This window comes from Heptranchias perlo, chromosome 4, assembly GCF_035084215.1.
Source record: "Heptranchias perlo isolate sHepPer1 chromosome 4, sHepPer1.hap1, whole genome shotgun sequence".
NCBI classification, from domain to species: domain Eukaryota; kingdom Metazoa; phylum Chordata; class Chondrichthyes; order Hexanchiformes; family Hexanchidae; genus Heptranchias; species Heptranchias perlo.
Window position 1 is genome coordinate 56,229,667 of NC_090328.1, and position 14,197 is coordinate 56,243,863.

The 14,197-nt window shown below is 39.6% G+C and overlaps 1 protein-coding gene across 1 annotated transcript in view; it reads left to right on the forward strand.

The window, feature by feature from the left end:
• The window catches only part of dcp2 (decapping mRNA 2), a 42,399-nt gene that overhangs the window by 18,383 nt on the left and 9,819 nt on the right, over positions 1-14,197 (forward strand). The window contains exons 8-10 of the mRNA XM_067982961.1: positions 8,217-8,352; positions 11,322-11,429; positions 14,005-14,056. Of these exons, the coding sequence (XP_067839062.1) occupies positions 8,217-8,352; positions 11,322-11,429; positions 14,005-14,056 (296 nt within the window). The remainder of the gene's footprint in view (positions 1-8,216; positions 8,353-11,321; positions 11,430-14,004; positions 14,057-14,197) is intronic.

Here is a 14,197-nt window from a genome sequence, read left to right on the forward strand (position 1 = left end):
CACTTTTTTTTTCTTAAATGCAGGTGTTCAAATAGTATTGAGCATTTGTCGCATATATTAATTTTGCTCATTTATATGTTAGATAGTAATCTCCTGATTACTTCCTGTTGATGCCCTGGACAAGTTAAGGGGAGGACGACTAAGAATGTTAATATATGGCTGCAGGGCTGATGCAGGAGGGAAGGGTTTGTATTCTTAGGATGAGTTTTGGAATGAAGGAAGACTATGCTGAAGATTTGGCCCTCTGAGTGAAGAAATATTTCCTCATCTTGGTCCAAAATGGCCGACTTCTTATCTTGAGACTATGACCCCTAGTTCTAGACTCTCCAGCCAGGGGAAACAGCCTTTCAGCATCTATCCTGTCAAGCCCTCTAAGAATTTTATACGTTTCAATGAGATCACCTCTCATTCTTCGAAACTCCAGAGAATATAAACCCATTTTACTCAACCTCTCCACATACGACAACCCTCTCATCCCAGGAATCGATCTAGTGAACCTTTGTTGGACCCCCTCTAAGGCAAATATATCCTTCCTTAGGTAAGGAGACCATAACTGTACACAGTACTCCAGGTGTGGTCTCACCAGAGCCCTATATAATTGCAGCAAGACCTCCTTACTCTTAGCCTTTATTGCAAGGGGTTGGAGTATAACATACCATTTGCCTTCCGAATTGCTTGCTGTACCTGCATGTTAACTTTCTGTGATTCATGTACAACGACATCCAGATCTGACTACCAACACTTCTTAGTCTCTCACCTTTCAAAAAAAATTCTGCTTTTCTATTCTTCCTACCAAAGTGGATAATTTCACATTTCCCCACATTATACTCCATCTGCCACCTTCTCACCCACTCACTTAACCTGTATATATTCTTTTGCAGCCTCTTTGTGTCCCCCTCACAGCTTACTTTCCCACCGAGCTTTGTATAGTCAGCAAACTTGGATACATTACACTCGGTCCCCTCATCTAAGTCATTGATATTGATTGTAAACAGCTGAGGCCCAAGCACTCTCTGTTTTCTGTCCATTAACCAATCCTCAATCCATGCCAATATGTAACCCCCAATTCCATGAGCCCTAATCTTGTGTAACGATCTCTTGTCTGGCACCTTTATCGAATGCCTTTTGAAAGTCCAAATATACTGCGTCCACTGGTTCCCCCTTATCGTCCCTGCTAGTTACACCCTCAAAAAACTCTTAATAGATTTGTCAAACACGATTTCCCATTCATAAAACCGTGTTGACTCTGCCTAATCATATTATGATTTTCTAAGTGCCCTGTTATTACATCCTTAATAATAGATTCCAGCATTTTCCCCACTACTGATGTCAGGCTAATTAACCTCTAGTTCCCTGTTTTCTCTCTCCCTCCTTTCTTGAATAGGGGGGTTACATTTGCTACCTTTCAATCCATGGGGAATGTTCTAGAATCTAGAGAATTCTGCAAGATCAAAACCAATGCATCCACTATCTCTGCAAATACCTCTTTTAAAACCCTAGGATGTAGGCTATCACGACGAGGGGATTTGTCAGCTTTTAATCCCATTAATTTCTCCAGTACTTTTTCTTTACTAATCTTAATTGCTTTAAGTTCCTCACTCTCACTAGACCCATAGTTCCCCACCATTTCTGGTATGTTTTTTGTGTCTTCGACTGTGAAGACGGATACAAAATATTTGTTTAATGTCTCTGCCATTTCCTTATTCCCCATTATAATTTCTCCTGTCACTGCCTCTAAGGGACCCACATTTACTTTTACTAATCTCTTCCTTTTCATATACTCATAGAAGCTCTTACAATTTGTTTTTATATTTCTTGCTAGTTCACTCTCATATTCAGTTTTCTCCCTCTATCAATTTCTTGGTCATCCTTTGCTGATTTCTAAAACTCTCAATCCTCAGGCTTACGACTCTTTTTGGCAACATTGTAAGCCTCTTTTAATCTAATACTATCCTTAACTTCTATTGTTAGCCACAGTTGGATCTCTTTTCCAGTGGAGTTTTTAGTCCTCAAGGGAATGTATATTTGTTGAGAATTATGAATTATTTCTTTAAATGTTCACCATTGCTTATCTACCATCATATCTTTTACTCTAATTTCCCAATCTAGCTCAGCCAACTCGTCCCTCATACCTACGTAATTAGCTTGGTTTAAATTTAAGACCCTAGTTTCGGACTTAACTCAAACTCAATATGAAATTCTATCATAATGTGATCACTCTGCCCCAAAAGATCCTTAACTTGAAGATTACTAATTAATCCTGTCTCATTACACAAGACAAAATCTAAAATAGCCTGTTCTCTAGTTGGCTCCTTGACATATTGTTCTAGAAAACTGTCTCGAATGCATTCCATGAACATGTCCTCCAAACTACTTTTGCCAATTTGGTTTGCCCAGTCTATATGAAGATTAAAGTCATAGAGTCATAGAGTTATACAGCACGGATAGAGGCCCTTCGGCCCATCGTGTCCGCGCCGGCCATCAAGCCCTGTCTACTCTAATCCCATATTCCAGCATTTGGTCCGTAGCCTTGTATGCTATGGCATTTCAAGTGCTCATCCAAATGCTTCTTGAATGTTGTGATGGTTCCTGCCTCCACAACCCTTTCAGGCAGTGAGTTCCAGACTCCAACCACCCTCTGGGTGAAAAAGTTCTTTCTCAAATCCCCTCTAAACCTCCCGCCTTTTACCTTGAATCTATGTCCCCTTGTTATAGAACCCTCAACGAAGGGAAAAAGCTCCTTCGTATCTATCCTATCTGTGTCCCTCATAATTTTGTACACCTCAATCATGTCCCCCCTCAGCCTCCTCTGCTCCAAGGAAAACAAACCCAATCTTCCCAGTCTCTCTTCATAGCTGAAGCGCTCCAGCCCTGGTAACATCCTGGTGAATCTCCTCTGCACCCTCTCCAAAGCGATCACATCCTTCCTGTAGTGCGGCGACCAGAACTGCACACAGTACTCCAGCTGTGGCCTAACCAGTGTTTTATACAGCTCCATCATAACCTCCTTGCTCTTATATTCTATGCCTCGGCTAATAAAGGCAAGTATCCCATATGCCTTCTTTACCCTCTGTCTTGCCTAGGGTCCTCCCATTCATTGTGTATTCCCTTGCCTTGTTAGTCCCTCCAAAGTGCATCACCTCGCACTTTTCCGGGTTAAATTCCATTTGCCACTGTTCCGCCCATCTGACCAACCCATCTATATCGTCCTGCAGACTGAGGCTATCCTCCTCGCTATTTACCACCCTACCAATTTTTGTATCATCAGCGAACTTACTGATCATACCTTTTACATTCATATCCAAGTCGTTAATGTAGACCACAAACAGCAAGGGACCCAGCACCGATCCCTGTGGTACCCCACTGGCCACAGGCTTCCAGTCACAAAAACAACCTTCGACCATCACCCTCTGCCTTCTGCCACTAAGCCAGTTTTGTATCCAAAGTGCCAAGGCACCCTGGATTCCATGGGCTCGTACCTTCTTGACCAGTCTCCTGTGGGGGACTTTATCGAAGGCCTTACTGAAATCCATGTATACCACATCCACTGCGTTACCCTCATCCACACGCCTCGTCACCCCCTCAAAAAATTCAATCAAATTAGTCAGACATGATCTTCCCTTGACAAAGCCATGTTGACTATCCCTGATTAATCCTTGCTTCTCCAAGTGGAGACTAATTTTGTCCTTCAGAATTTTTTCCAATAATTTTCCTACCACTGATGTTAGGCTCACTGGCCTGTAGTTCCCCGGTTTTTCCCTACTCCCCTTCTTGAATAATGGTACTACATTAGCGGTTCTCCAGTCCTCTGGCACATCCCCTGTGGCCAGAGAGGTTCTGAATATATGTGTTAGAGCCCCCGCAATCTCCTCCTTTGCCTCACACAGTAGCCTGGGATACATTTCGTCCGGGCCTGGGGATTTATCCATTTTTAGGCCTGCTAAAACCGCCAATACCTCCTCCCGCTCGATGTTAATATGTTCGAGTATATCACAGTCCCCCTGCCGTATTTCTATGTCTACGTCGTCCTTCTCCATAGTGAAAACAGATGCAAAAAATTCATTTAGAACCCCTCCTACATCTGCCGGCTCCACACACACATTGCCATTTTTGTCCCTAATGGGCCCTATTTTTTCCCTAGTCATCCTCTTACCCTTAATATACTTATAAAAGTACCCCATGATAATTGTTAGATAGAGAGTTCAAGAATTTTAACCCAGTGACAATGAATTGCTTTCACAACAGCTTTGTGACTGCCTCAATGCCTCAAGCTAGAACTCCCAATTCCTATTCCCATTTAGCTGCCTTGAACACGTAACCCTACATGGTGCATACGTGCTTGGAATTGCCCCGACCCAAATGCATCACACTGCCCATTTCCCCATTTATCCAAATCTAGTTGCTACGTTCATCTAGGGTCCTTACACTCACACAGATTTTGGTTTCATCAGCAAACTTGTGGATCATTCCTCCGATGTCTTTATTCAAATCATTGGTAAATATGAGGAGCAATGGCCCCAACATGGAACCTTGCGGGACTCCACAAGTGATCCTACCTTTGCCAGAGCGGCTACCATTAGTAACTAGCTTTTGCCTACTCTAATGCAACCAGTTCTTTATCCATAGAAACATAGAAAATAGGAGCAAGAGTAGGCCATTCGGCCCTCCGGGCCTGCTCCGCCATTCAAAATGATCATGGCTGATCGTCTAACTCAGTACCCTGTTCCGGCTTTTTCCCTATATCCCTTGATCCCATTAGCATTAAGAAATATATCCATCTCCTTCTTGAATACATCTAATGACTTGGCCTCCACTGTCTTCTGTGGTAAAATCCAATAACTGTCCACCAATCCCACAAGATGTAATGTTGCCAAGCAAACCTTGACGTGGCTTTATGAGAGTCCAGGTGCACTTCGCTACGTTACAACAGTGACTACACCTCAAAAAGTACTTCATTAGCTGTAAAATGCTTGGGGACATCCTGTGATCGTAGGAGGTACTATATAAATGCAAGTCTTTTTTTTACTTTTTCTCTTTCTATCTCTTTCTCTTTTCCATTCTTTTTTTTCTCTTTTTCTTTGTCTTTTGCTCTGTCTTTCGCCCTCTGCCTGCGCTGCTCCCTTGCCCTCCCCTCCCTCTCTTTCTTTTCCTCTTTCGTCCAACTGCCCGTCCCTCCATCCATCCACTCCGAATTCCCTTCATCAACAACCTTTGTAATTAATAAATTATTCCATGAGAAGGCAAACATTGGTGTGCTGTTTTGGATGTCCCATTATAGAAAAGAGATAAGAATGTACGGTGTAGGTTCACCAGGTTGATGCCAGGGATGGGGAACAATGGTTATGAGGAAAAATTCGAGATACTGGGGCTGTTTCCACTGGAGCATCGAAGGTTGAGGCGATTTAACAGGTTTTTAAAACTATGAAGCGTTTTAATAAAATGAATAAGGAAAGACTTTTTTTTCCCTCTGGTTGAGAGGCAGGGAAAATTCGAGACAATTTCTTAGAACAATACGTTGCGGAACCAACCAATGAACCAGCATAGACAGGATAGGTATAATGGTCTCGTTTTCTGCTATAATTCAGATGATGGATTTTGATTTAAGTTCGAAGTGGTCATTTTGTCTTGACTTCAAAAAACTTGAGCGGTTCAAAACAGAAATCTGAAAGAGTACTAGAGTTTTGAAATTCTGGCATCTGGCCACATGACGTACTTCCATCTGTTCCCTGTGTGTGGGTAACATGTTGCAATGAAATTATTAAAACTCAAAATAAAGATATGCAGAGAGCGAGCAGTTGAAAATGATGAAAATTGAATTTCTTTATCCGAAAATGTGAAGGCTACCACTTTTCTCTTGCCTCTTATACTTCTGGATAAATATTTTCTTTCTGTAGCAAAATTGCAAACCTGTTCTTAAAGAATTTGCTTTTGTCATGTGTAGCATGCAGAGGAAATTGCTGGACTCATCTGCTTCATAGTTCTATTTAATGATTAATAAATACATGGCTGTAGTGCTTTTTATAAAAAAAGCAAACACACTTTGATATGTATGTTTAAAAAAAACAGTAAGCTGATTACTATAAGCAGGGTAGTTAATTCTGAGGTTAAAATTCTGAGACAATTCTGCAGGACTAGATTTCAGTGAAAGTAAGCTTTTGGTGGTAGAGGTTAAGATCCAGTTACAATAACCATTGAGACAATGTGGTTATATAAAAGTCTGAAACTATAAGTACCTATTTTAAAATATTTTTAACTATTCTTTTTACATTTTTTTTTCTAAATCTGTTCCTTGGTTGATTTTTGTCACACTTATGTAAATGAAGGATGTTAAGAGTTAGAAAATTAAACACTTTATCCCTTTAGCCATCCACTGCCCATATCAGGTACCCCCAGTACAGTTGGATGCAGAGTGCAGTTTCCTTTGCTCTGACCCATTAATATGACTTAGCCTAAGGAGCACCCCTTACTGTACCAGTGTGGCATTTTTCATTTCTCCAATCAATAAGCCTTATAGCCTCTTAGTCAGGCTATCCAAGTGTACATCAATTCTACACAAGCACACTTGCATAGTTCTAATTGGCACCACTATCCTATCGCTCAAGATGTTCCTTTACAAAAGCTTCTTCGCACAGTCTCCTTCACCTTCTCTGCTCTCCATCTTCGTGACTTACTCTGTGTGACAGGGCTTGAACCTTTGTCTCCATTCATTCAATTAGGTAAGAAGCTTTTTGAGGACTTATTGGACTAGTTTGCAGGGAATGCATTTAAAGTTAACATTAAGTCCTCAAATTATTTGTTATTTTATAAAACAGTGCAATTTTGTTTTTTTTTCCTTCTTGATTCATTTTTCATCTGTATCTTGCCATGTCTCACACTATTTCTCAGTGAGTGACTGACCTGCACCCCAGGCCCCTATCAGCACTCCGAAACTGGCAGCTCCCCTTTGCTGAGATGGAGAAGTTGGTGTGGCGGATTGCACATTCTACCACTTCAACCTATTGCACCATTCTTCAGGAGAATATTTTCAAAACTGAAATAGGTAATGCAGCGAAACCATGTGGATGGGGCAACACTTGTTCAATGCATCTTAAGCCAGTTTAGTACATTGGTAGATACAATTACTAAACAGACTCTGGTTCTGAAATCTATAAAAGGATTGTGCAGCTATTGTTATTCAGTCCCTTCTGTGAACATCTAATATAAGCTGATTCCAAATCTTCAAACGTCTACATAATTTAATGTAAAATAAATATCTCAAATTATTTTTAAAATGTCTATCAGCAGCTGGTCATCTGTAAATGGGAACATAAGGAGAACATATAAACCTCCAACCATGTTTCAGTTTTATGGCTGTTTTCAGATAAAGTGCAGAATTGAAAAATATTTCAGATATGGTGTTTTATTGAAGCTGGTTATCAAAAATGTTTATAATGTTTGCCTGGTTGTGTATATAGTGCATAATTTTTTTTTTAAAAGTCTGTATCCATCCTTGTTTATCAATACAAATTTTATCACTGGAGTCAAAACTGTCATAGTTACTTCAAACTGAAAGGAGGAAATACAAATGTATTGATGCACCAGAGCTTACGATTGAATTGTGCTGTACAATGTACAGTTTGAGGAGTACAGTGATCCTGTATTTAAGGAATTTACTTGAAGGACTTGACTAAGTGCTCAACAATCAATTTGTGAATTCAAAGGAAAAAGGCTGTGTTGGTTATAGAAAGAATGAACGAACTTGCCTTGTGTCTTAAATGTCCAGAAGTGAATGAAATACTTTGAAATGTAGTCATTGTCATGTAGGTGACCATGGCATCCATTTTGCACAGCACTATCTTACAAATAGCAGTGAGATGTACAATCAGTAAATTTTTTAAAATAAATTTTGGTTGTGAGAGGAATGTTGCCAGAACCGTAGAAGAACTCCCTGCTCTTTTAATGGTGACTTGGGATTTTTTTTTAACCCTCACCAGAAAAGGCAGGTAGGGTCTCCTGTTTAATATCTCATCTGAAAACAGCACTTATGACAATGCAACATTCCCTTGGTTCTGCACTGAATTGTTAGCCATGATGATAAGCTTGGAGTGGGATTTGAAATCTTAGTAGGTTGTATATCGAAACTTCAGTATTGAAAGCTGCAAATGAAAAATAACGAGTTTATCTTTTACCAATGAGAAAAATCTTTCATAAAACCTATGTATGAATTTGTTTGATAGATCAAGAGCACGGCAAAATCAGCAATTACTTGAGGGGTCCCCAGAGCAATGGGGATGCTCCATTAAACACAGACTACAGCAGAAGCCACTCAGTCAAACCAATCAATATGACATTCCTGAGACCATAAAGACAAAGGTGAGACCAATATTAACTGAAGAAAAATATCTGGTCTTTCTGTGGGGTACATGTTCAGTAAAACAAAAACTATTTTCAATGACAAATAGCATGCTGCTGTCGCTTTACAGGCTTATGATCTGGGATAGTTTAAGTCTTTGGCCGGTATTCTGGGAACGCAAGGTAATGAGCTTTGGCAGGTGTTTTGGGTACATAATTATTAAATAGGATTTTTTTAAAATCTGAGTATTTTATCCATATGAATTTAATGTGCGGATACAGACAAAATAGTTCCAATTTTTTTCATTATTTTGAGCCAATTTCCTACTTTTCTGCAATTTTATCCCCTTTATCTGTCCAGCTGAGGCCTGATGTTCTGATCCAAACAGCTACACAACTCCTCCCATTCTCTACTACAGCTATGAGCCCTGCTCCAGCCTTAGTCTTCATAGCCCTGCCCCACCTTTCTTTTTCTTTTAAATACAGTGGACATATTGATTGCTTAAGTTTTTTTTAAACTCAGATTTCAACAGGATTTGTGCTGTTAAAGGTAAGGCACATAACTTAAAATACACAGGTTGTTAAAGATGATTAAACATAACTTTGCGCAATTAAATATTTTAAAGCAATGGAAGGAATCACAGAAGAAAGATCATTACAGTCCAGGCTAAATACTGGAGAAGAAATTTTAAAAAAAAACATGAGCTGCAATGGAGAGCCAACAAAATGCAAATACTTGGGGGATAATATGGATTATTTTTCATCTGTTGGAGCAATGCCACTGGGAGACCTAGTTTTGTAAAACATTGTTACATCTGCAGTATCCCTGGGAGGGCATTACCCTCCGTACCAACGACATCTTCATAGAGAGTAAGCTACATGCTTTGTCAATTTTTAAATTAACTTTGTTTTCATCTGCTTTTTCTCTTCCATTGTCAAGAAATATTCATTATCTCATCCTTTTTAACATGATAACTACAAACAATAAATACGAACAACGACGGACGGGAAAAGACCCTCTGGTCCATGCAGCCTGTCCCACACAATTGTGATACCTTGTGCATCACAATATATACACTCCCCTCTCCACCTGAAACCATGTGATCTTCTGGCAGAGGTGAAAAACCAGATTAAAAACCCAGGCCAATTTGGGGGAAATAAATCTGTGAAATTCTTCTACGACCCCTCCCCATGGCGATCAAAACTAGTCCAGGAGCTCACTCTGGCCATGATAATTCTATGCAGTACCTACCTTTTGTACGAGGCGATCTCCTCCCCAGCCAGAAACCGTCAGCTCTCGCTTGAAGGATTTCAGCAAATTGGCGTCCACCGCACGAGCTGGCAGCCTGTTCCAGAGGTCCACATTTCTCTTGGAAAAGAACCACCCCCTGACATCTAACCTAGATCTGGCCTTATACAATTTAAAATTGTGACCCCTGGTCCTCCCTAACCTATTTATTTGGAACAAACTGTCTACTCGAACACAATCTATTCCCTTCATCGTCTTATAAACCTCAATCAAATCACCCCATAATCTACACTTCTCTAAAGTGAAGAGTCCTAGCTCTTTTAGCCTATCTTGATAACTACGATGCTTCGAACTGGCAATTAATCTAGTGGCCATCCTCTGCACCCTTTCCCCAAAACCTCAATATCACCCACCATGTGAGGAAACCAAAACCAGACACAGTATTGTACTTGAGGCCTGACCAAGTCTTGTAGAAGGACACAGTAGCATGCTTTATCTTATAGTTAATTGTCCTATAAATATACCCCAACACCATATTCACTCTAGCTTTCGCTTCACTATTATTCATGAACCTTTAGAGATCTATGCACTAGAACGCCCAGAATTCTTTCTTTCTCCAGCTGCTTTAATGCTTTTCCCTGAAGTGTGTATGTATGTTCAGTATTCACCCTGCCCACATGCATAACACTGCACTTTTCTAAGTTAAAGATCATTTGCCAGTCACAAACCCAATCCACTTGAAGCAGATGAGCATTGTCTACAGTCCTGACACTGGCACAAATCTTAGTATCATCTGCAAACTTGCAGATCACGCCTCCAAGACCTACATCGTGATCATAAATAAAAATAGTAAAGACCAATGGTCCTAACACTGATCCCTGCAGGACACCACTGGTGACCGGTCTCCAAACAGATCCAAATCCATCTCTGTCTACTTTCTGCCCATGACCTGCTAGCCATTTCTCAATCCAGCTCAATATATTACCACTAATACTGGAGGCTTTGATCTTGTAGAGCATCTGCTTATGCGGTACCTTGTCAAAAGCTTTTTGGAAGTCTAAGTAGGCAATGTCTACTTGGCTTCCTTCATCCACCATCTTGGTGACTTCTTCAAAAGATATAATCAAATTTGTAAAATGTGACCTTTTTGCGAAGCCATGTTGGGTGTCCCTAATATGTCCACCCTCTCTCTCCAAGCAGTCATATATTGTGTCCCTAATGATTCCCTCAAGCATCTTTCCTATTACTGATGTCAAACTAATGGGCCTATAGTTACCCGGGTCTGTCTTGTCTCTTTTTTTAAAAGATGGGGACTACATTAGCCTCCTTCCAATCTAAGGGAAGTGTCCCAGAGTGCAGTGAGCTATCAAAAATACGGGCAAGGGGCTCGCACAGCATGTGTCCCATCTCCCTGAGAACACTTGGGTGGATATCATCTGGCCCAGCTGCCCTATCTATTTTCAGGTTCCTAATTCTATCTAAAACCATATGTTCATCTATGTTAATATTGACAGTTTTATTATTAACAACATCATTAAATTTTAACTGTTGAGCATTGTCTTCAAGAGTGAAGACTGATGCATAGTACTCATTTAACATTTCTGAAAAGTATGGGGTTTAGATATCTCCATTTGTATGAAATTTGCTTTATGCTGGTAGGCAATGCAATTTAAATGGGGGAAGCAAGTGATTTCAAGTTTATTTACATTGCACACTTGAACTTTTAAAAATTTTATATTAGTCACATAATGTCAGAGGTAATGGCAGAAAGCAGTACCAAGACACTCCAAACCAGAAGAAGAAGCCTAATGGAGTAAACAATCAGCAGGTCAAACAATACCAGATATTGGTGAGTTTTTGCTATATATTTAGTCAAAATTCTGAATTGCTCTTGTGCAAATGGAAAATGTTTGTGAAAAGGAAGAAATTATGTTTATAATTCCAACATCAGTCATTAATCATAAAGGCACTTTTTTTTAAGGAAGAAGTCCACTTCCATGTTTTGTATATTGAAGATTAAAAACATTTATTGAGGAAACTCATTTCAGGTCTACATTACTCTTTAGTAAGTTGGCAGAGTGTGGCAACACTTGTTTTTAACATTTGTATAATAGTGCCATTTTAGATTGTGTACCAGAATTGCCCCTGGCTAATGGTGACCCCTGTTGATGCTGCTCCTGCAAGTGTGGAGACAAGATGATAACTCTGGATGTGACTCATCTCATGGCTAGCCAAAATTTAGCTTCTCAAATGGCAGGACTAACTACTTTCTAGGGCATAGCAGTTGCAAGTGTGGCAAACACACTGGCACTAACATTGGTGTATGCTGACACATTCATTCTTCCTTATCCTAAGCAGAAACGGATAGTCATTTGTTTTTGTCTGATTGCCAAAGCTAGTTAATAATATGCTGCTGATCCTGACTTTTCAGAAGATGTATAAGTAATGGAAAAAAGATGGGATTTGTACAAGCTTATATTAGACTAATTTAAGCCAATTGTTTGTCATCTTAATTTAGGAACATAGGAGCAGGAGTAGGCCATTCAGCCCCTCGAGCCTGTTCAACTCTTGGCTGATCTGTGTCTCAACTCTAATTTCATTTTAGACTAGATGCTATGCTTGCACTTAATTAAACTTGTAGGGCTTATGCATAAAGTTTGACAGAAACTTTTGTTAAAACTTATAAAAACCCATCACTAAATAATGTAACTAAACTGATTGATTGAAGAATGTGTTTCACTTACTGTTTAGTTGGTCAGGAATCATGAGGAAAAGTAAAACCTTGTTCTATTTATGCTGTGGCCACTTAATGTCACAGCATGCGTTGGACTTCTAACATTTATTGGCAAGGGACTAACATGGAAAAATCTACATGCTTCCACAGTGCATTGTGTTGATCTGACAGTTCAAGATGAAAAACTCTTTGGCCTTTTGTGCTCCAAGCTGGCCTCAACATTAAGGGGTACAGTTTCTAATCAATGGACTAGTTAACGCGTTGATGTGAAATTCCTTTGTGCACTATTTTAATGTAGTTGTTAACCAGTTGGCCACCAGAGGAAACTAACTATTTTTAGATTCCCACCTCTTATGAATTATGCTAAAGTAGTACAAAAAGAAGTGTGTGGAGGTTGAAATAAAGAATACTTGTATAGAAGTGGTCTTCATTGTTTGAATGTAGGTTAACACCCACATTTAAGAATGTCATTCTGTCGATTAAATGTAGCTTGTGGTATGTTACGGAGTCATACAGAACCGGAAGGTCCCAGGTTCAATCTGTGGTCTCTTGAATTAGCTGATCTGAACCAGGTAGTGCTGGAGGCATAGAAATTGACCTCTGCTTTCTCTGGAGTAGACAAGGGAAAATCATTTAGGATTTTCATGCCTAATTGTATGCATTTCCCTATGCTGCAAGTGTGAATATGAAAACAGGATTATCCTTGGTTATGATGCCACCATGCTTGAATTGTCTGATGATGCTCACTGTCTCCACTCACGGGAAGTAAAGCCACTTTGTTGAGGTACTAAAGGGGATTCTGGTACTTGTAAAACCATAGCTCCTGTACAAGTCATTGTGTTCAGGACAGGAGGGGTGAAAAATTCAAAAATAAGTTCTCTTACCGCTCCTCGGTTCTTTTAGTGCAGCTTTTGAGCTTGTAGTGTATCTTTCGGTCTCTGTCGCAGCATCCTTCAAAGAATGAAGTGTTTTCAGAGCAAGGTCCTATGTTCAAGATCAAATTGATCCACTAGGCATAAGCCCCTGAAAGCAACAGTCCTTCATGGGATTCCTCTTTTCCTGTCTGACCCATGATGGAAGTTATGTATATTTATTCATACTCATATTTTAAAGGAAAATATAAACTATAACACTCTGCTTGAACCACCTGTGTTCATGTGGAATTAACCACATGTGCATTATTAAATATTAAATTGGAATTTGTTTTAATACAGCTTTATGGAAGTGATCCATTATATGCCTGTTTGCAGAGACATGTAGACAGTGGTGTTAGAAAGTATTCAGAAGTTAAACATCCAGCCCAGTTAGGGCTAAGTCCAGTTAGCAATGTATGATACATATAACATTTTAGCAGAAATATTTCCTTTGACTTTATAAGTTTTTAAGCAAAGTACAGAAAAGGTAGTCCATATTTTCTCTTCCCAGACTTACTGATGGTACACTACTGTTAGTTGAATGAGCCTAAGACAGGGCCCCTACTAACTGGTCTGTCTTCCATTATGTGGGCATTTAGCCTATTTCTGGCAGTGTGCTTCTATACCTAGTGCAAACGTGCAACTTGTGGAGGCTGGTATTCCTGCCCATGTCAGCTCCTTTGTTGTATCATATTTTAATGTGCTATGCCCTTAATGCTTGAATGGCCATCTATCAGTAAACTTGGTTATTCAGCTTTTTTTTAAAAATCTTTTAGAAATCTGATAAAAAGCTTCAGCCAAGGCGACTACAGGACAATTTTGAAATGGGTAAGATCATTTTGTGATGTCCTCCAATGTTGTGAATATGTACCACTAAATGCTGTTATACAGAACTTGTGTGTTCATATTTTACAAATAATTTTGTCCGTCATTATAGAAGTACATTGATTACTCTTTATTTTTTTCCCT